The 23214-nt window shown below is 33.3% G+C and overlaps 1 protein-coding gene across 2 annotated transcripts in view; it reads right to left on the reverse strand.

Moving 5' to 3' along the window:
* Dscam3 (Down syndrome cell adhesion molecule 3) overlaps positions 1 to 23214 on the reverse strand; it is a 118032-nt gene that overhangs the window by 72626 nt on the left and 22192 nt on the right. For both annotated transcript variants that reach the window (XM_069060482.1, XM_069060483.1), the window contains exon 2: positions 19940 to 20010. In XM_069060482.1, coding sequence (XP_068916583.1) covers positions 19940 to 19979 — 40 coding nt within the window. In that variant the 5' untranslated portion in view covers positions 19980 to 20010. The remainder of the gene's footprint in view (positions 1 to 19939; positions 20011 to 23214) is intronic.

Genomic DNA, 23214 nt, shown 5'->3' on the forward strand with positions numbered 1-23214 from the left:
TAATTTCCGTCGAATTGTGCTAAAATTTGTCAACAAATTAATTAATCAATAACAGACAACTGAATTATGCTTGCTGCTGGAGACGATACAAAACTTGAAATGCATGTTCTAGGTTATTGTCTTAACGAAATGTTTGTAGTTAGTCAGTAGTGGTTCACAAAAATATCAGACGGCAAATATGAATGAAAATAATTCTTGTATAATCATGAGAGAGTTTAAATTATTAAGCACGCGCTGGGGGTTGTTAACTCCGGAGTATTTTGTGACCTCACGCCGTAAAATTTACATTTATAATGAACCTATTCTTTAAGCGTGTAACATGCGATGAAAAAATGAAGATGAATAAGCGGCGTAAATTTAATTCCGATGGGACATAAATAAAATATTGATTGTGTAATATTGCCATAAAACTCAAATATGTACAGGAAAGTGCGCACTATTTTTTAATTAGTTACTTGTCTCGTACAGGTGGTAATTTTATACCAGCACTACTTTTAATTAACATTAATTATAATACAGAATTAATTGTGACAGCTCTAAATTGTAGTGGAAGGATTTTTTTTTCTGATTTTTGATTTGTAAGCAAATGGAAACATTGGAGAAACAGAAATTGTGAGATATACAGTGTTCAGCTAAGATTTTCGAGCCCAATATCTCGGTTATTTGACAACGGATTTTTATGAAATTGAAAACACAGATATTTTAGACGGGGACGGTTCAATTAGTAATAATAAAATTACCCCAAGTTAAAAAATTTAATTTTAACACATGTTGCTTTTATTGAAAATTAAGCGCAATTATTATCAGATTGTTAAACAATTAACTACGTGCAGTTACCTTTTGAAACAATTGATTGAACGTAGCCAAGCAACATTTTGTACACCCCTTAAAATCTGTCAAAAGTGGGCGCGCTTTATTAGAAAAGTCATATTGTGTAAATTTATTGAAAATACTCTCCTAAAAATAAACTACAATGGCAGAAATTTCAATATTGTTGAAAAAGGAATAGTTATTTACGAACCAAGTGCGGGAAGACGATGTTCCCGCATGAGCGCCTTTTTTTTAAAGCACGAGCGACCAAGGAGCGAGTGCTTTTCATTGATACGCGAATGAGCGGAAGATGTCTTCACGCAAGTGGCTCGTACAATATTTTTTGTACGAACATTAAATTAAACATTTTTGTTTTTATACATTAAACATAAACGAACATAAAACCAAGTAGGCAGTGACCTTTGCTTATTAGAAACAATTGCTTCACTTGACATTTCAATTTTGAAATTTTTTAAGTTGATAAGCTTCGCGACGCCACTGGCGAATGCCATAAAACGTTTTTGGGTAAAATTACCACATTTTTATGAAACACTTTAAACTCTATTGCTCACATTCTTTCATATTTAACTCAACTTTACGATAACCCTGCACTATCATGCGCAGATATATCTCATTTTCTCTACAACAGTTACAACATTTTTCATATATATTAATTTTTTTAGTTATGTTAACCTACTGAACGACCTTGACGAATCAAATCGGGGAAGAACAGTATTTTTGGATTAAATCTTGTATATCGCTGTGAAAACATTGGCCACCACGTACATTTTAACAGATATTTAGATGCCAAATGGAAAATATAATTGTCTTTAATTGGTGAGAATTTGTTTGCTTCGCAACAAAGACTCCTTTAAAGCTTGATGAGGTTTTTTCGATTCGGTTTGTTCGTGTAATTTAAGCTAATAAGCTCCGGCTGCGTGTTTATTTATGTGCTTCAGTCAATTAGCGAGATATTGAAATGGAGATTTTGTAAAGAAATTAATAAGGAAGAGGACTCGACTCCTTGAATATTTGATTTTTATTTGAGTTTCTCAGGTGGATTGAATAAGAAACGCGTAAAAAAAATGTGAGGTGGTTGGAGTTTGATAAGAGTACTAGAGTAGGGTAACGGCTGGGCTTTGTGTATTTGCAGACCACGATAGCGGTCACATCTCAATCTCGTTCCATCCTTCTCCATTAAACTGATGCTAATCTCATTAACTTCTGGAGTTATACACAAACATTGGGTCGGCGTTCTGGAATCACATTAAATTCAAAATTCTATGGAACAAACATCTGTTTGCGCACTAAGTTACATTTAGAATCAATTTTAAAGTGATATTTACCCGGGAAAATGAAATTTGTAGTCAAGCAAATTTGTTCGGAATTCACAAGCTTGGTGTATTCTAGTAATTACCCTATCTTTAAATACGTATTCATAAGTGTAAAACTGATAGAATGCACCTCTGAGTAAACAATAACACTTTTTTCATTGATTCATACTTTTCTCGGCTTCCCTAACTGGTAAACACATCTTTACCTTTTACGGATGTTGTAAAATTCAGGGACTCGGCTTCGCCTCGAGCCTGAAACCTAGTTTTCGCGCTGTAAATACCACTACCGTACTCTATTGTAAATAACTGCATCTTTGGTAAACCTGTTTTTCCAACACAATCTATAAAATGTCACTGTAATTTGTGTAAATTAGAGCCATTAGAGACAACTGTTGTATTATTTTATTTTTGATATTGTTCAAAGATTGACCAATCAGTAGGCAGTAAACTGTAAGCGTACAGTTTACGGGTTTCGTCATATTTTTAGAAGACGAATTAGATGTTTCTCATTCACATCAAAAACATCAGCCAAAGCTAAATAAGCAAGAAAATAAATTAATATTGTCAGGGATTTTCTTTTTTTTTTTCTTTAGGTTAAACGGACAAAAGTAAAAAATTGATTCGACAATTCTGAATCTCTCAGATGTGTATTTTAAAACGGAAGAGCTTGCTTAAGACGAAGAAGGGATAAGTATGGTTTAAGAAGTTAAAAGTGGTCCATTCCGGCTCGTCGACAATTTCAAAATTCCCAAAGTTTTATACATAAATTTAGTAGGAGTAATATGGTAAACCCATTTGTCAAGTCGTATTTTAAAATGCATAGAATTTTTTCAGTGGCGTGTTTGCATCTTTAATTTTCATTTTATGAAACGATGCTTCTTTCGCCTGAGGCCGGTAACAAAAACGGTTTCTCACATTTCCCGATGTACAATTATAATTCGTGATGTACATTGTGCAACCCGGACCTTGTAATATGATCATGGGTGATATACAAGATGAATGGTTTCAAACCCTCTATCGTTATCGGTGAATGCGTGTGCGCTGTGTTATCACAATGACGGTAACAACCGCTTATTAAGCCACCAACATTCAACTTTGTCCGCATCACCGACCAATCACAATTAACCACTGTGGTGCAGATAGTTATAGAAAAATTTTACTCGCGAGGGATCACACAATGTCAGATCTCCAGGCAAAGAACCATACTTGACCTCGTTGTTGAAAACCGACACTAGTTCGATCCCACACCATTCGTTTTCAACAATGTTGCTTTGTGTCTTCCTGCAGGAGACAAAATTCAATATTTTCAAACAGAAGTTGTTCAGGATCCTGCAACAACTAAATGGGGTATTTTTACAACGTCGTTTACAGTTTATATTTCTGGTCAAAAGTTGAGATAAATATAACTGATCATGGTTAAACATTACCCTTCTCTCATTCAACTTATTAAATTCTCTCAAAGAATTATCAACTGATCCAAAAGCTTGATTATGTTTTCTGGTTCATATTTCTCTCGTCAACAAAAATATCTTTGTCGTTTATTAAATGTTTAAAAAGATTTGATTAATTTTAGAGCTATTTGGAATAAATTAATCCATCTCTAACAAGAAAGGTTGTCTTACTACACCCCCGAAATATTTTTTTTGGCCTCCTCAACTCTAAATGACATGTTTACACATTTTGAACAGCTAGGGTATCTTGATTTTTACACACTAATCAAACTATCTGTCATTTTACCGCACGGAGTGTGTAAAATAACAAGAAAATTTTAAGTTTTCTGGAACCTCCAAAAAAATGTTTAGCGTATCACACGTAAAGTCCATTTATACTAAGACAAGATACCGCTACCATTAATCCTCTCAGTTTTCAAAAATGAACAGAAATGAATTGTTTTCTTCTCAAGTCTGATGGCGTAAATCGTAAGCGTGTCAGTTATCGGTATAATAGATAACTTTTTGCCATTTCATTAATTAAATGTCTTTGACAGGTTTTGCAAAATAATTGGTTACAACAAATTTCAAATTTGAGAAAACAAGTACTTAATGGGTCGTCGACCAAAAAAATTAATAAGTACATTACTAATGCGGTAGGCATTTTACATCGCTCGGTTTTTGTTAAAACACTCCCTCCCGCTGCGCGGTCTTGGTTCAATCTAAAAACCTCGCGCTGTAAAATGTAGCCTACCGCATAGTATGTAATGTAAATAACTATTAAATATTCTGATTTTCTTATATTTTCGATAGTTTTCTTTTATATTTTGTTGTACATGAATTTCAAAATCCTCACTACAAATTAACTGCAAAAGTGTCTAAATTATATAAAATTAAGAAATTAAATTTCATAAGATATTTAACAAAAAACATATTTTGTACTTACGTACACTGCATAAAAAATTAGTAACATCTATTGTACCTCATTCTCTGTTTTATCGAAACGTTTGTCTTACTTTGATCGTACGCAGAATTATACTTGCTCTACAATCGTTTTATTGATTGCCTGTTCACCCCGTTTCGAAAATAACATTCTAATAATAATACTTTCGCTTCAATGGTAAAACCCATTTATCCCACTTATTCTGGGATAATTATTGCTTACAATTACAGCAAACGTCTGTAAACTTTGCTGAAATCGAAAAGTTGTTTTCTAGGTTAACAACAGCATTTTGTTGACGTTTCTTTGACATTTCAGCGAAAAATCTCCGTACCAGTGGCGTCGCGTTTGTCAATAAACCTAGTAAATTATTGCCCTTGTTTATTTTATAAATTTTCTCCATTATGTCATAATAATAAAATGCACAATTATAATTCCAACGTCTAAAATTCATGAGGTATGATTTATTATAAAGTGGAGTTTGAGACCACAAATTGTCTACGTCCCTGCATTGAACGCTTATTTGCATAGAATTCCGCTACGACATGACCGATACTTTGCAACGCCTGCTCTGATTTGTTTTCTTTTTAGTTACCTCGTACACTTAAACTTTATTTAAACAATTGTGCAGAAAGTTGACATTACTTTGGACCCAGATTTACGATTGAAATTGAACAGAAAGCTCCACTTACTCTGTAAAACTGTCTGCCAGTTAATCTGTTCAGATCATCTGACCATATAAAGTGATGTATTCAGTAAGCGATCAGATATCTGAGTTGAGTTCCTCGTCACCCATAAAGTTGTTTTATAGTGGTGAGGATGAGGGTTCAGAATTCACTTATTTAAGACGGTTTTTCGTGGAACAGAATTACGAGGCTTAAGCAACTTTGCGCCGAACGTCTCTATTATCTGAATTATGATAAAAAATGAAATTTAAAATAATTCTGGGGCTTGCAACGAAAAAGTTTCAAATGTCCTACATATTTGTTCGTTAGGGCGGATGATATTTACCTCTAATTACAAGATCACGTGTTTGCACAAAGCCGGAAGATTTTACTTGAAAGGTCTTACATTTTTCCGGTGAATTAATTTTTCCAGAGTGGTAAATAAAAAGTATTTACTTTATGTCATATTTATTTAAGTATAAATAATTCTATTTAGCTTGCATACGACTTTAATTTTCCCTGAATTTCAAAACATCTATGTACATTTCAAATTAATTAATGCCATTAAATTTTAATTAAAAACCTTTTTTTAGTCACTGTATAAAAGTAAATAGATTTGTTTCGCAACAAGATGAAAGCACTTTATTCAATTGATGAGAGAGGAAAAGTAAATGGATTGTTTTCAACATAATTATTCATCTGAATGGTATTAATTCCGCCATTGGGAAAAGAAATTAACAAATATTAACACTTCACAATACGTTTCATAAATAACAACCGTATTGCACCAAAAGGCTTTGTAAAATTGAAGACTTATATTATACTTAGAGTTCGGTGGTGAAAATTTTATATCTATTGCGACGTTTATTGACTGTAAAGCCTACGAATTTAAAATATGACTTTATAAGGTGTATAATATGTATTTCATGAAATAAAATTTTACCTTGTCGAAATGAAAAAAGTATAAAGAAAGTTTAACATTTCACGTGAATTAATACACGGGCGCGCTTTCAAGGAACTTTTATTTGTATTGTTACAAATTCACATCTCAATAAAGGATATCCTTCACGCATATTTATAACGTATCAATAAATTACAGACGAAGGATTCAAACATCTTTCTCGCCTGAGTTACTAAATGTTTTTGACATAACTATTTTTTATTTTTGCTTGCATTGCCTACGTATTTAATACATCAATGAGAAAATAGTTATTTATTATACGAGTTGTATAAGACACCATTTTGTTGCACGCGTTTTTTAGAGCACGAGGAGCGCAGCGACGAGTGCTATAAAGAAAACAAGTGCGACAAAATGGCTTATAAAACGAGTATAATACAATATTCTTTCTATTTTCACCCTTAACTTTAAAAAAGTTAAAAACGTAATGCTAGGAAAATTATATTTGGCAAATATAATGGTTGGTAACGCTGGTAAATAGAATTGAATTTAAAGTGTCGTGAAATGCAGTGATCACGTAGCAACAACTCACTGCCAACATTAAAAATTTAAGTAAATGTTCCTGAAACGCGTATCGAAAAGAGCTCCTTTTCGAAACCCGTTTATTTGTGATATTATGTAGTTGCAATTAAGTATTAGTATGGGGTACCCGTATTGGGTATTAGCTATTGGCATAAAATTGCTAGCTGAGAGTAGAAAATATGTATTGGATTTATTTCGTCGTTAAATCTGATCATGCAGCGAGATGATGGTGGTGATTTGTTTTGTGAAATTTTTGTGCATACGAACAAATCGAATCGTCTGTCATTGTTTCTGCGGTTGCAGTTCAATCTAGTTAGGTTTAGAATTCATTAGTGCCAGGATCAAACGTCCGTATATATTTTACATGGACGACCTATTTCATCAGAGAGTCGTGGATCATTCATGCCACTGACTGAGAAGTAATTTTGGCGAACAGGGGTTGTACGATTGGAAACAGCATTGATGGCGGAACTTTAGAAATAACTGTAAATATTTGATACCATCTACAGATTAATCCGTTTGTTAAACGAAACCAAATAAATACGAAATAGCTTGCCGGCAAATTTTCGAATCACCTAACTCGTTGTTAATTGCAGCTGTTAGCCACTATGGTAGAATTACTTCATTATTAAATCAAATTTGTGATAAAACTGGTAGAATGGCCTTAAAACCAGGCAACCATACTAAATGTACTGAATTCGAGACTCATCAGGATAGAAATTTCAATTAAACAAAGACCATTACGAGTTACACAACAAATATAAAGCGTCAACTAAAATGGCAAATTATAACTCTTTGTGATGTCGAGAACAGATCGCGCTGCTACCACAAATCGGACAGTTGCTTTCTAAAAATTATATTATATTTAAATTACTCACTGCTTGGACCACGCAAATTACACTTCAACAAACGTTGCAAAGCGATGGTTTTTAATTAAATCTCAGCTTTTTAAAAAGATATACCTACTGGCCATGTAAAACAAAATTTGACTCGTAGATTACCTCGTACTAGTAAGCTCGCAGATATGACCCACTTGTATTTTAACACGCAGTAACACTTGAAATTCGTATGAATTCATCCAAGAATCAAATTTTATTTTTGTGACTAATTACGTATCCAAACTGATTTGACAAAAGAAGATTGTGGAGTAATAATAATACTCAAAAAATAAAAGTACTCACTTATTTGAACTTCGATAATTTTAACATACATATTTTGGGAATTTTAAATAAAACTTGAAATATGTATTAAACCATCATTTATTTAATCAATTTTCACAAATTGGAAAAAAAACACATTTTAACAACCTACTACATACTACTTTTTATGTACAATAGAATTGGGACCCTATTCGGATAATCAAATATTCGGGTGATTGGAAAATCCACGAAAAAAGGTAATTTCTCAGGAAAAAAGCACATTTTACTGTAATGTATTACATGCATTATTTTTTTAACACTTAAACAATGCTGTTTACATGGTACGTGCATGTATGTATGTATGTACGGTCGATTGCAAAAAAATCGAGTGCATAAAAATCAGAAACAAATGATCTACATGTGTTAAAAATAGGAAAATTAGAACGCTTGATTTTTATGGTGTACTCGATTTTTTTTGCAATCGACTGTACATGTGTATTTAATTTTTGTCCTCCTAAAACCGATTCGGATAGTTGGAATTCGGATAATCGGAGTTCGACTGTACTAATATGTGTAAAAATAAAGTGGATGGAATCAAACTAGAATAAACAAAGGTTTGCCAACTCTGCTAATTTTAACATTACATAGTTCCTAGCATGCGTGTTTTTAAGAACATCGCCTTGTATATAGTACTTTCGATTTTTTTATGTAAAAAAAATTGAAAAAATGTGTTTCTTTTTAGGCAAACGACTGCCTCACGTTATTTTCGAAAGCATGCTGCCAATGTTATTCATTTAACCTTATGATTATTAAAAAAAAATATTCAAATATTCTACCTCATCGCGAGAGCTCTGCATTTACTATCTTCGTTCTACAGTCAGCTGTTTCTACCCAAGAATGACCGTTTCATCAACACAATGAGACATTTTCATTTAATTTTGGAAAATATGTACGTTTTATTTTTCAATTTTACAAGATTACAGTGGCCAAATTATTGCTTAATTAATAAATATTTATCGGCCTGCATCATGTTATTAAAACGAAACTATCCCTGTGAGCTTCGGAATGCGATGTACCCTTCGGCGGCGTTAAATTGTCTAACTTATTCTTATAAATTAGATTCCTCCTCGCCTTTACTTACTTTTTCCATGTCATTGATAAACGAATCTTCCCAATTGCTATTCTATTGAATCGGTTTGATCATGGCCCAGTGCTTGGTCAGCTTTCAAAATGGTTTGGCGTGGCGGAACATCTCATTATTAAATCGAAACATCGATGGCATCCTATCGCTTTGTTTTTGTCAAGCAGACAAATTTTCTGGTGAATAATTTAGTGAAAAGTCCGACGACTGAACGACTATCGGTATAAATTAGATTTAATGCTGTATTATCTCCAAAGCGGCATCTGGATTGGTAACAGACCCAAAGCAATTCCACACATGACTAGTCTAACTTAATACAAGATATTACGTTACGTCTTGGTAAAATGCATCGCGATCAGACTGAAAAATTTTCTAATAAACCGTCACCTCGAATCCTCATTTGTGCCAGCGCTGCAGCAAGATGAACAAAATCAGATCAAATAGTTCTTGAACGTTAAACTAACTTTTGCTATATAAATCAAACTCACCCAATTATCGTTAAGGTTAATACTCCACGGGAAGATTAACACTCACACTGCCAGTTTGCACAGTTGATAGCTCTAATAACAGAATATACTACCAAAAGCCTTATTTGGCTGCACCAATTTTCAAGATACTTAAAACTAATTCCACTAAACAATGTTATATGTACCTATTTAGTGAACCTGAAAGAATTTTAAAACTGCACTTATACAGGGTGTTTTTGAAATGCGTGCACAAATTTTAACCACGAGCTACTGGCTTCATGTAGAACTCGGAAAAAATATCTAAAAAATTCTATGTCAAAAAATAAAATGACATTTATTTACAAATTTTTTTAATTGCTTTTAATCTTCTACGTTGTCAAACAACCTCGTAGGAAAAATTTCAGCACATTTTAAAAATACACCCTGTATATCATATTTTATAAAACGTACACCAATGCGGTTTCCTTGTTTTAAAGCATATTTCCTATAAGTTACTTCGCATTGGCGTACATTTTATAAAACATGATATACAGGGTGTATTTTCAAAATGTGCCGAAATTTTACCTACGGGGTTGTAGGACAACGTAGAAAACTAAAAGCAATTTAGAAAAATTTTTTAAATATTTTTTCCGAGTTCTACATGAAGCCAGTAGCTCGTGATTAAAATTTGTGCACGAATTTCAAAAACATCCTGTATATCTATTTCATTTATTTTTAAAATACTATGTATAATGTTGTCATTGACATAATGCAACATGTGTTATAAACGCACTTAATATTAAATGACGCGCGTTTCGACAGCAAAGCTTAAAGTGACTCAAATACAATATTATAAAGCGAAACAACCCAAGTATACCACCAATATCGTCAGCTACATCAAATCAATGTTTTTTTTTTGTAATATTTTTACGACACCCTGTAGCCTGTATTCTGTGACGTAATTTAAAGAAATAGTCATCAATTTGAAATTCTAACACATTCACGTCTGCAGTAGTTGTCTGAAAAATCCCTCCTCATAAAACAAAGAGATAATCTTGTTGTATATTTTACGAGAGGTAACTTATTTATATTTCATTGTACTAAAAGATCTAATAAAATTACACAAGAACGTGTGTTCATTGCGTAACCAACAAAATTACATTTGTTACCCGTTTATGCGTAGTCATTGCGAGATCTCATTTGAATATATTAAAAAATAAAAAGGAATAAGAGAGGTGACCATAATTTTGTTGTCATCCTGTTTAATAGTATTAGAATGTAATTTCTATGGAAATGTATTTATTTTTAACTTTTTTCGTTACTTCACAAATAATTCGAAAATTAGTTTTTTACGTTATAATAATAGAGTTACAAAAGTTGAAACCTCATTTTCTCTCCGATTTTGTTATGTCTACTAATCCAATTACCATTATGATGCGCTCAGTAATGTACGAGATTTTCTTTACATTCTCTCACTGCTGGTTCTAGATATTTATAATTGAAGGAAATTTACATATTCATAGTTCTTTGGCTGCGAACACGAATTTATAAAATATTGAAAAACATTTTTTTTGCAGTCATTAATCTACATATTACTTTGTGTAAATTCAAATTTGTGTGATAAATAACGTTTTACAATCAAAAATAATTAATTGATTTTCTCAGATAAAAAAAAAATACGTATGTTTAATTTGCCTTTATGCAGCTTGTTATAACCTGTTTTAGTCTGAGCCCCAGATGAAAGGTGTCAGGTGATTAATTTTCATCGCGTCACTGCATTGAATTCATTAATTGGAAGCAAAATTTCAAAAAAGACATATTTTTTTTAATAAGTGTCAGTTAATGCTCGTGTGGTGATAAAATAATGGAAACCATGAATTGCGAAATGTTGAAAAAAGGTGAATAAATTAAAATGAAAATTAATATGTATGCGAAAGCTAATTAAAACAATATAACAATGATACCTTTTTAATTATCAATACATTTGTACATAAAATTGTACTGACAATTTCTTTAGTTTTTTTTGCATTATGTATTAACATGAATGTTCTTTCTCTGACAGTCATAGTAATAATATTTTGAAGAAGAACTTTGTTGGTTAAAAGAAAACAAAAAGTCAGTATGTATTTCCAGCGGAAGTAAATGTGAATGTTAGAATAGTATTTTATTATCACACGAATGTGTTGGAAGCACGACGAGCGTAACGAGGAGTGCTTTAATGGAATGAGTGTGATAATACGTCTTATTAAACGAGTGTAATATTAGAATATTGTTATACGAGTTGCACAAGACAGTCTATTGTAAATTCATTCATTGATGTGTCAATGCTATTACTCGTAGAAAAAGGTTTTACTAATTCCTGATAAATGTATGTAGAAGTTTAGACAAAACGGTGTGATTTAGAGCACCATTTATTTTTACTGTGGTACATTACATTGTTTACAAAGCTACATAATAGAAAATAGTTTTGTGCCCGAGATAGCGAATTTAAACGAGATAAATGCAGAAACGTAATTGTATGGAAGCACATCCTGTATAAAGTTGCGACAAAGAGTGCAAACCGGCTGGATGCGAAATTTTAAAAACGATAATAAGAAAATATAACCCTGCACGTTCGTGTTGTGGCGTGGTAAGTTACCAGTTGCAGAGTGGAGAACTCGGTGAAACAATAAGCCGATTACAAGGGCTTTATTATCTGTGCTCTCTGCTACATTTGGCGTCACTACATTTTACATTCTTTCCGTCGATAAAGTATTATTCTCGTTTAGATGTTGGTGAATTAGTTGTGTAGAAAAATTTCGGTTATTGGACGTTTCACCAATAATCCTGCAGGACAGTGTAACAGCAGGGTTCACACTTTAGACCAACTGTCACCTTCAACTCACAAATTCATTAATTTGGGGTTCCGGGTTGGCAATTACTAACCAAAACTAACCGTCACATCTATTTTATAATTTATAACACATAGAGGCTGGTCCGAATTATCTTTGGACGGTTTATTTGTAAAACAATGAAATCAATGATTCTGTAAAGGGTGAAAGGCGTATCCAAAATGCACTAAATAAATGCGAAACTTGAATTTGAAACACAGTTCTGAAAACTAGATGTAATAGAGAAACAAAAATATGATCGATAACCGCTAATACTCGTAATGTAAGAGCAAATTCAGGTTTGGGAAAAACAAGAAGTGACTGTAGAGTGTAGTTCCAGGTAAAATTGAACTTTTGTGTTGGTAATAAATTCGCAAATTTCAATTCGTAGTGCAGCTTTCAGTTCTTCATATTAGAAGAGCCGGCATTAAAGATTACCTACGACAATTACCAAATTTGCTTACGTATAAAATTCATCTGGGATTCTGTTTGCCAGATGAAATATTTATACACTAAGTAATTAAAATTCAAAGTGGTTTGAAGAAATCAAAGCACACATTCAATTTTACTTCTCTGTAACTTTAGTGGACAATATACATTTTGATTAAATGTTAAATTTACATATCTTCTGTTCAAAGAAGCTTTTAGGTTTAAATTGTTTAAGTCAGATTTTGATTGTTCTTTGAAACTTGCAGATTTAAATTGCTTCACTTATGCATTCTTTTGAGAAATTTTGTCGAAATTCGTGTGGCCGCTTTTGACGAAACAGAAAATTTAAACACTTAAAAGTGTAAATCAGATTTAACTACCGTCTGAACATCGTTTTTTGCATACATTTAGGTCGTTTTTTCTAAAGCCTCTCCTCGCAAACCGTTTATTAATTTAATCAATAAACCCCATTATCTAAAAAGTTCATACTCGTGATATAAAAATTTGTTCGTTATCGATGGTGAGGAAAACTGTATAACCTAGACTAGGACTAGCTAATGTACACCATTTCATTTTTGATTTTTTTGTATTAACATTTAAAATATTTTTATCTATACGGTTAAAAAAAATTCCAGGGTAGAAATTATTCAAGACAAACTTTAAACATCTAAAAGTAGTATGCTTAAAAAATGAAGTGTAAAATGATGTAAATGTGATATACAGGGTGTGTCAGAATTTCACCGACAAACCTTAAGAGCTGATTCTATGATCAAAAATAAGCATAAAACTCGTAAGGGGTCAAAAACGCTTAGTTTTCGAGATATTCGCCTAAAAATTTTACCAGCAACAAAAGCAATCGGGTGGAATTTATTGATGAAACGTACAAACATAAAAAGGAGCTATATGCAATTTACAAAAATGGTGAAAATTTCGCCCCGCCCCCTGTTCAATGCACAGAAAAATAAAAAAATCCAAGGGATTCAGATCGTAATTTATCGATTATCTCAGAAACTAAGCATTTTCCCCTCCATATGTATTAAGAGTTTTATGCCTACTTTTAATCGTAGAATCAGCCCTGAAAGTTTGTCGGTGGAATTCTGACACACCCTGTATACTTGCTTTAATTTTGTTTTTAATTAAAATGTTCAACAAAATGATATGCCACTTCATACGACCAAATTTACAACAGACTATTCATTTAAATTTGTTAAGTAAAGTAAATAATATGTTTTCAGCTTATAATACAGGCTGAGTCAGCTAAAACAGGTCAGTCGTATAAAACAGAAACTAAAGAATAATGTCAAATTTTTTTGTGGTAAATTTAATGGGTGGTACACTGCCATTGTCTGCACATTTTTTTTAGGATTCTCTAATAACCTTATTAGGAGGTATTAATTAAAACATGACGACACTAAAAATTTTTTGTGCAAATTTATACCTTTTTATATTCAGTTAAAAAAAGATTTTCTTTAAATAACTTTAGTGCATTTATTTTGGTGAAAATTAAACAGATTTGCTCAAAACAATCCCTAATTCTCAAGAATCATTTCAGCAATGTTGCTCATTTATTCAAACCAAAAGACAACAGGATCACTACTTGACTCTGTTTTGAATAAAAACAGAGTCAAGCTTTATCTTCAATAGTAAAACCCATTTTAGCACTTATTCTGGGATAATTTTTGCTTACAATTACAGCAAACGTTTGGAAACTTTTTTCAAGGTTAAGATCAACACCATTGCTTTAAAACTGACGTTTCTTTGATATTTCACCGAAAAATCTACTTACCAGTGGCGTCGCGTTTGGCAATAAAGCTGGTAAATTACTCATTCTCACATTTCTTACAAACGCTATTGTTTATAAATTTTCTCCATTATCTTATAATAATAATAAAATGCACAATTGTCATTCCAACGTCTAAAATTCATGAGCTATGATAAAGTGATGTTTGAGACCGCAAATTGTCTAAGCCCGTGCATTGAACGCTTATTTGCATAGGATTCCGCTACGACATGACCGATAATTTGCAACGCCCGTGCTCTGATTTGTTTTCTTTTTGATCACTTTGTAGTACCTAGTTACTTTCAATTTTTTCTAAATTCAGAAAATATCTTGTACTTTGTTACACAATACAGTTGTGGGTCGAAATTAGGGTAAAAGCGTCTGAACCCCTCTTATGAGTCTAGCTTCGAAAATGATTAAAAGTCGAATCTGTCATTAATTGGTATATTTGGTAAATGAGCGTCATATAATACTTCGGTCAAGCTTGGCGTAATTTGAAGGAATAAGTTGCGGTTTGTATTTGTCCAAGGAGAAGAGGGTAGTGCGAGATATTAAACCCGACGGCGGTAGCAATTAGGGTGAGTGGATCACGTTATCGCCATGTTACGTCCAAAGCGACATAAGCATCCCACCAGTGTAAGCTCATGGAATTGTCTAGTCTCTAACATTTTATACTTTACGGTTGTTCCGTCACTTTTGTGACACCTAGTTTCTATTGACACCGTTAATTTCAGAGGCTCGATGTTCGACCAGCACCAACGAAAACAAAGCAAACAGCTTAGGCCTGAAATAAATGAGAGGAGTTCTACCTTTTCACAATATTTTCCCTCGGGAACTAAGAATATGAGAATTAGAAATACCTTTTGAGCTGACGATTTATTGAAATGGATTTTTGGGGAAAAATGCAAGAATGTCTATCTCGGATTCTTCGATATTGTGTGAAAAATAACTTCTGCCGTCAGTCGCACGAAAGGATCCAAGTCTTCCATTTTGGTTTATTTGTATGTATTACTGATCTACTATTGGTTAGGATGTTGCTTGCAATCAATGCCTCTCACGCAACAAATAAAATAATAAAGAACTGCTCTATTTTTTGTCTGGATAGTCACAACAAGCGTCAATTGTTCCGTGTTTAGAGATGCTTCTTCCTTCATTCCGCTTCTCGAAACGGAAAGCTCGACGTAGGGAAATCAATGTTAATTTTTATATGTGCGATCGCTGACTCCCCTATTCGTTTTGGAATAATCTTGAATGTAGGAACTTGCTCACAAACGGGAGATACAATTTTATATAACTTTATTTCTTATCTTATTTTTTTCACTTTTCCCGTGTCTGTCGCTCGGTGGCTGCATCGAATCCTGCTTTCTTTTTCTAATATAATCTTTTATTTTTTCTCGTGTTATGTTGCTGCCAACTCCTCTCCCCATTCCAAACACTGAACGATTATAATTTTGTCTAAGATGTCACTTATTCACTTATTATAAGAGATTATATTTTTTTTGTAAAGATCTTTGTAATATTTATTTTCTATGACTGTTCGTTAATATTTTAATAATGTAGAAATAATTTAATAATTTAAAAATATACAAGGTGTCCCAGAATACGCGAATCAGATTTAGAGTGCACTTTCCTTGGTGATAAATGAAAGTAATAGCGTTAAAAAAATGGTCAGGGTGTAGTAGATTGTTTGCAATTAACAATTAAAGTTGACCAAACAGAAGCTCGCTGTTAATTTGAATTTCAGGTAAATTCAACGAACACTTTAAATTACTTAGCAATGTAAAACTTGAAAACTGCTCGAACACTATTGGTCAGTTTGAAAAATTCATAACTAAGAAGCTCTTGCACCCTGAATATTTTTCTGAACGTTTTTCACCTCCATTATGACTAAGGAATATGCCCATTAAATCTGACTCGCCAGTTTTGGGACACCCTGTATAATGTAAATCTCAAGTTAAAAAAAGAAATAAAAGCTGATATATTATTATTCAAAATATTACATACATAGATGACTAAATATGTAATATTTACTTAATTCTGTCAAATTCGAGCTGCGATTGCAGTTCCTGATGTTTTCTCTAGGATTTAAAATTTCCTGAGGTAGAGATTTTCTCATTTTGTTAGGCCAACAAACGAAAAAATTGAAATCGATTTCTGTTTCGGTGAGATGATTACATTTACACATGGATATGAATTTAATCCCAAATAAACATAAAAATCTCTTTTGACTTTCTCCATTTAGATGGAAGATTTGAGCCGATTTTGAAATCGAAGTCCTCCCCAAAACATAACACCGTTATGAGGTGGGTTAATGTTTGTTGTCAGTAATGTTTGGCTTTGGGATATAATATTACTAACCCAGTCGGCAACGCTGAAATTCAATATCACGTCTATATTGATTTTTGCGTTGTTTTGGCAATTTACTTTTGCAACAAAACTGCATTTGTTTTTACATATCTAGATGGAATGCATAATCAAGTTGATAAAAAAAATTAAAAAATACTTGTTTAACGATCTCAGAAGCAAGTAATCTCATAACACTTTTGTACTCTCGGATGCTGTGAGAGCTTTAACTGTTTTATCAGATTTCAAATTATGAATGTCAAGTCAAAATTATTTTTTTAATCAATGAGTTACTTATTTCGTGAACAACGAAGCGGAAATAATTTAATTTTTGTTCTGTTCAAGTGTTCTCACTCATAACATGAGTGAGACTTGTATTAGCGACACGTGGCGCTCTTGGCGGTAGTGGAAATCTGTCTACTATAGTCTATTTTTTCCTGCGCCATTTACAAAATCCTGCAACGAAATGCGACCTTCCTATTGGTTACTCTATTCCACTAACCAATAGGGAGGTCGCATTTCGTTGCAGAATTTTGTAAATGGCACGCGCAACCGCCTACCAGGAAAAAATATACTATAGTTTGTCTAACGTTGCGAGGCTGGCGGCACATCCAAAATTTGTGTGGGTTTTCAACGCAAACTACGATGGGACAATCATTTTTAATGACCCTGTACTCTATCCTTAACAAGTAAAAACGATCACAGCGGAAGTAAAAGATTTGATTCTAAACAAATTTAAAAGAATATCTCTACTAGAAACGTACAAAAAAATAATCAAAACCCGAAATAATTTCAATGAATATTGAGCGTCAGAACTTTGCCAATACTGGGTTTGTGCAGGTATTAAAAAATCACTACGAGTTTTGTTGGCATTTAAAAATGGTCGACACTCGAAATGATTAATTTGATGCTAGTAAACGGATTTAATGGACGGAACAAATATTTCAAACAAAAATAAAACTATCAAGCTCGACACTGATAAACAAAACATTAAGGCAGACTGTAAAACAAACACGAAACAAGAAATACAATTCAAATTGAATGAAAACAACAACAAATACAAACATTAAGGTGTAAGGTATATTTGCAGATAAAACACATATGAAATCAAATGAAATTATTATTCTCGACGCTGTGTATAATGTGATGAAACAGAAAAACAAATCAGAGCAGGCGTTGCAAATTATCGGTCATGTCGTAGCGGAATTCTATGCAAATAAGCGTTCAATGCATGGGCGTGGACAATTTGTGGTCTCAAACGCTACTTTACTGGGTGCCCCAAAATTCGAGGAACAACCCAGTGGGACAATGTCAACTTATGTTAGAGAATTATGAGAAAAATAATAAAAAAATTCTATGTCTTTTGGATTTGAAGATATGAGGGCTCAAAAGGTGCAGCTTTGATCTCGTTTATTTTAAATACTAAAAAAGATTTTGACTATTTGTTTTTTACTAGCCAATGCTATAATAATTCTGAATTATTGTGGTCAGGTTGGCAATAATTATTTTCGCATTATTTCCAGCATTTCTAAGAAGTGATTTTATGTCCGTTTTATCTCAAATAACGTGTGGCAACATGGCTTTGATTTTTCTTTCTTATTTCCATGAATACAACAAAAATGAAACATTTGCACACTATTGGGATACATTGAATGTTTTTAAATGTTGCCACATTTAGTGTAACAAATAGGTCCATATCTTCTACAAAAAAGAAGATTGATGTTTTTTAACATTTTTACCTGATATTTTAATGACTATTTAACAACGTACTGCTGAGTTGTTCCGCGAATTTTGGGGCACCCAGTATAATAAATCACACGTCATGAATTTTACACGTTAGAATTGTAATTGTGCATTTTATTATTATTAAATTGATAAAATAAAGACGAGCAACATTTTACATTGGTAAGAATGGGTAATTTACCAGCATTATTGCCAAACGCGACGCCACTGGGAAACAAATTTTTCGCTGAAATGTCAAAGAAACGTCAACGATGTGCTGTTGCCAACTTTTCGATTTCGGCAAAGTTTGCAGACGTTTACATCCCAGAATAAGTGGTAAAGTGGGTTTTACCATTGAAGAGAAAGCATGCTTATTCGAATGTTATTTTCGAAACGTAGGCAACTAATAAAACAACTGTGTACAGCAAGTATCAATTTGGGTACGAGCAATCTAAGACAAACGTTTTGATCACCTTGTATCTTAATTAGGCAGAATACCCTCCAAAATATTGTAACATGTTGGTTCAGAACCCGCGAAATCAAGTTTTCACATGTATCGACAAGATTTCTTGGTTTGAAATAAATATTCATGTACATCTGATGTTGATTCTCTTATGTGACTAATTAAAATGATATTTCGTGACTTGTCCTAGATGCTAGACATGTGTGATGTGATTTTGATGTACGAGATGGTATGGGACGTATTCATCCTGTAGGATATGAGTACTGAGTCCATTATGGGTTGCAACTGCCATATCGACGTGTAAATTTCGTATTAACATGTTTAATCCAGCGTAGCCCCTCTCGCTTCGCGACACAGGCATAACCTAACCGGATTACCACATGCAAATTAGTGACTGATGAGTTAGAGGGCTATACACGGTGAGTCCTCCAATATATCCAGCACAATTGCGTAGAAATGAGAGATCAGGTGATGCGATCCAGGTAACGATGACGGAAAGGTCATCGGGAAGAGAAGGATGTAGCAGATGGAAGAAGGAGTTGGGCGCCTTTTGTGCTCCAATCAACACGTTATAAATGTGCATTTAGATTAGCCACATTTCCACGCGGTGTTCGGTATCCAATTTAAGTGAAGCAAAGGATGAGTCTGCAAAAGTTTCAGCCGGTTCTCTTTATCCAGAAGAACATTGCGCAGAGAGCAAACAGTCGACAGCCAATATTTTATTCATGGTTTCTACTGTTGGCTCATCATCAATATTAGACGTGCCGTGTGGGCTCCGTTTGCCACCGCTTATGCCTTCCTGCCAATAACGCCATCATCTCTTATGCATTCAATCGAGAAATTAAAGCCGCTTTTAAAACATTCCGATATCCAATTTGCCGAACAAAATCGCTCAATATCCGTATACATATCAAATAAGAAAAGAATTAGATTAGGGAAGCACTTACCCAAAATAAAGGCAAAGACGAACAGCATCTGCACGTACATTTAGCGACGTTCACTTTAGCATCGCAGGCACCTGCAAACAACAGACCCTATCAATATCGCTATTTTCAACCCTAATTTATCCATCTCGATTTCAGCGAACCCAAAGCAGACCCATTTTCAAACAAAATAAACCCAATTACGTTATCCTTTAAAATGCAAAAAATACAACCACCAACTCGTGAAATGACTCTGACTCGGACTCGGACAGGAGCCGAATTAACGACAGAGCCAACCCCGACACGCATTGTTTGCACTTGTGGAACAACTTGGCCGGTAAACGAGACAAACACAATAAACACACACGTAATTTTAAAGGCAAAATAGCATTAGCCCAAAAACGCAAACGATATACAATTATAACTGGAACATAAGCTAATCAACAACTCTTTTTACCTTGGCTTAAGCTCCAACAAATTCGTTAAAACTCGGAACATGCTGTACAAAATGACATTTACACAATTATTTTTTTACGTTTTTACTAAAATAATGCGAGAAGTTCACTCTTCTATACAGGGTGTCTCAAAATTCGCGAATTCCCAATTCAGTGCGTGGTAGGGAAGGACCCAGTGGAGCTCGAAAAATAATTAGAATTTGGACTACTGAAGTGATCCCCTACAACGCCCCAAATTCGGAATTCGCACTTTTGAGACACCCTGTATATTTTAGAAAATTTCCCTAATTTCATCAAGTACTGGTCACTGGAATGCTCTAAATAAACCCTTCATTTTTCTTTTAAACAATCGAGATATAATTTCAAATGTCAAATATCAAAACAGAATTTTCAGTTCTTAGGTCATTAAATTTCAAAATTCAAGCAAGTACGAAATGGTAAAAGCAACAGTTTCATTTTCTACAAATCTATGTATAGTGAAACCTCTTAACAACGGAAATCAATCGGGAATCTATTGTCCGTTGTAAGGAAGTGTCCGTTAATGAGAGATGGACAAAGTTAATACATATACATTATTTGTTTTTTATCAAAGAACCACGACCTGTTGATTTAAGTTTGCAATAATAAAATTTTACTACCATTTTAAATCTGCCAACGCCTGTCATTTTTAATGTCCTTGAAAGTACGCAAACTCGCATTTAAAATTTGAACATGTTATTAAAAATGCCTCGCAAAGTGAGACATTTATTAAACTCTTTATAAAATTTTATTAACATGCTGCGCTACTAATATCTCTACATAACCTCAATTTTTATATTATGACATTTTCCGCCGTAGGTGTATACACAATGTTGCCAGCTCTATTTTGGGTATAAATTCCGGTGTTGGTAGTTTTTTGATAAAAAAACAGATTATGTATATATGGTTACGTTTCTGCAAAAATGTCCGTTGTCAGGAGGTGTTCTCTAACTAGAGGTGTCCGTTAAGGGAGGTTTTACTATACAGGGTGTTTCTGAAAAAAGTGCGTTAATTTTAACTGATAATAGAACTCATCAAAAGGAACAACTTTTCTCTCTGCCTTTTTGGCGAAAAACGTTGCGTAATGGCTTAAAAAACTAGGAAAGGTTTTCCTAAAACCGTTCATATCTCCAAAACTAAGCTACCTAAAAACGTGAAACAACCAGATTCTTACGAAGTAGATTTTTTGCTATACAGGTAGATTTGTTTGAATTTCGATTTCAGCGTTAAAAGACGTTTTCTGAATAAAAATGGATGTTTTTTTCATATTAGCGCTGATCTCAATTGGCCATTGCAGTATTTAGTGGCGTAGGGTTATTTTAGTGAAAAATCTCTCCAATTTTTTTTTGGAATTAAACATCGTTTTTCGGCAAAATGGTAAATAGAAAAGTTGTTCCTTTTGACGAGTTCTATTACCAGTTAAAATTAACACACGTATTTCAGAAACACCCTGTATATGTATACATTTTTTTAAGTTTAATTTTTGAAAACTAATCAAAAGTAAGAGAACTAGGAAAAAAATTGAAAAATGAGAATTTTGTGATGAAACGGTATGTTCCTGGTTTCATTTAGCTTTCCATTTATAGGTTCACCCTCAAAATGCCTACAATAAACGAACAAATATGACAGTTTTTCCATTTTATAAACTAATAAACGACCAGGTCAACGCTCGTTATAGAACGTGGTCATACGTTTATACTATTGATTTGTGTTCAGACGGAGGAATTCATCCATTTTGTTCTATTTACTTTTCATTATCAGCGCTAAATAATAAACTAAAATTGAAAGCATATATTTTTCAATGACTTACCCTGGGGAGATTTCCACCCTTTTGTAAAATTTACAGAACAATAAAATATTGGGACATTGTTAATTAAAATCAACTTTTTAGATCACTATCTGAGTGTAGCTAATTACAATGTACACGACATTCAGAAGTCTGGAACAACAACGTTGCGGAAACGTAAACAACAGTTTTTCAATTTTCGCAGGCTACAATCTTGAAAAATTGATAACAATAATTGATACTTCGACTATTTAATTGACGTAATCTAGAAGCATGGGTTTTTATAAGTAACTGTTCACAGATCAAGCGCATCTCAATGTAAGGTAAACATAACAATCTTTTGACTTTCTCCATTTACAAGAAAAAGATTTGAGCCGGTCTTGAACTAGGAATCCTTTTCAAAACATTACACTGTTACGAGGCGGGTTAATGTGTCTGTTGTCAATGATATTGTTTACCTTTAGGATATACTATTATTGCCCCAGCCGGCAACTCTGAAACTAAATATTGCTGTGTCTATATTGATTTTGTTTGTGGTTTAATCGAACTTACCTTGTTTTGTCCTATTAATGATTGATTCTTTTAATTACCACTTCGTGTAAAAGCCCGCTTGATTATTACCTGTTGTCTCATTTAAAAAACACCGTTTTCAAGGAACCTGTCCACACAATTGATGATTTAAATCAGAATTAGGAAAGAATGCGAACGAGTTACCCCAGTTTTTGAAAATATGAAGAGGCGTGTTACGATGTGCGTCGAAGCTCAAGGCTACCATTTTCAACACTTGCTCTAGAGTAGGTAATTTAAAACACATGATTGTTAATTGTTGTTTTATTTATTGTTATTACATTACTTATTTACACATATTGTGCGGATTTATTTGTTGTCCTGGGTACAAAACCTAACTTTAATCCCTTGCGTATACGACGAAGACGAACGGTACCTCTGGCGGGATAGAACGGCGCGGCAGTGTTGGCGCCAACGCCAATTCCCGTAGAATCGTAAGAAAAGAACAGTTCTCAAGATTTTCCTGAAATTAT

The sequence above is a fragment of the Tenebrio molitor genome, chromosome X, assembly GCF_963966145.1.
Source record: "Tenebrio molitor chromosome X, icTenMoli1.1, whole genome shotgun sequence".
NCBI lineage: Eukaryota > Metazoa > Arthropoda > Insecta > Coleoptera > Tenebrionidae > Tenebrio > Tenebrio molitor.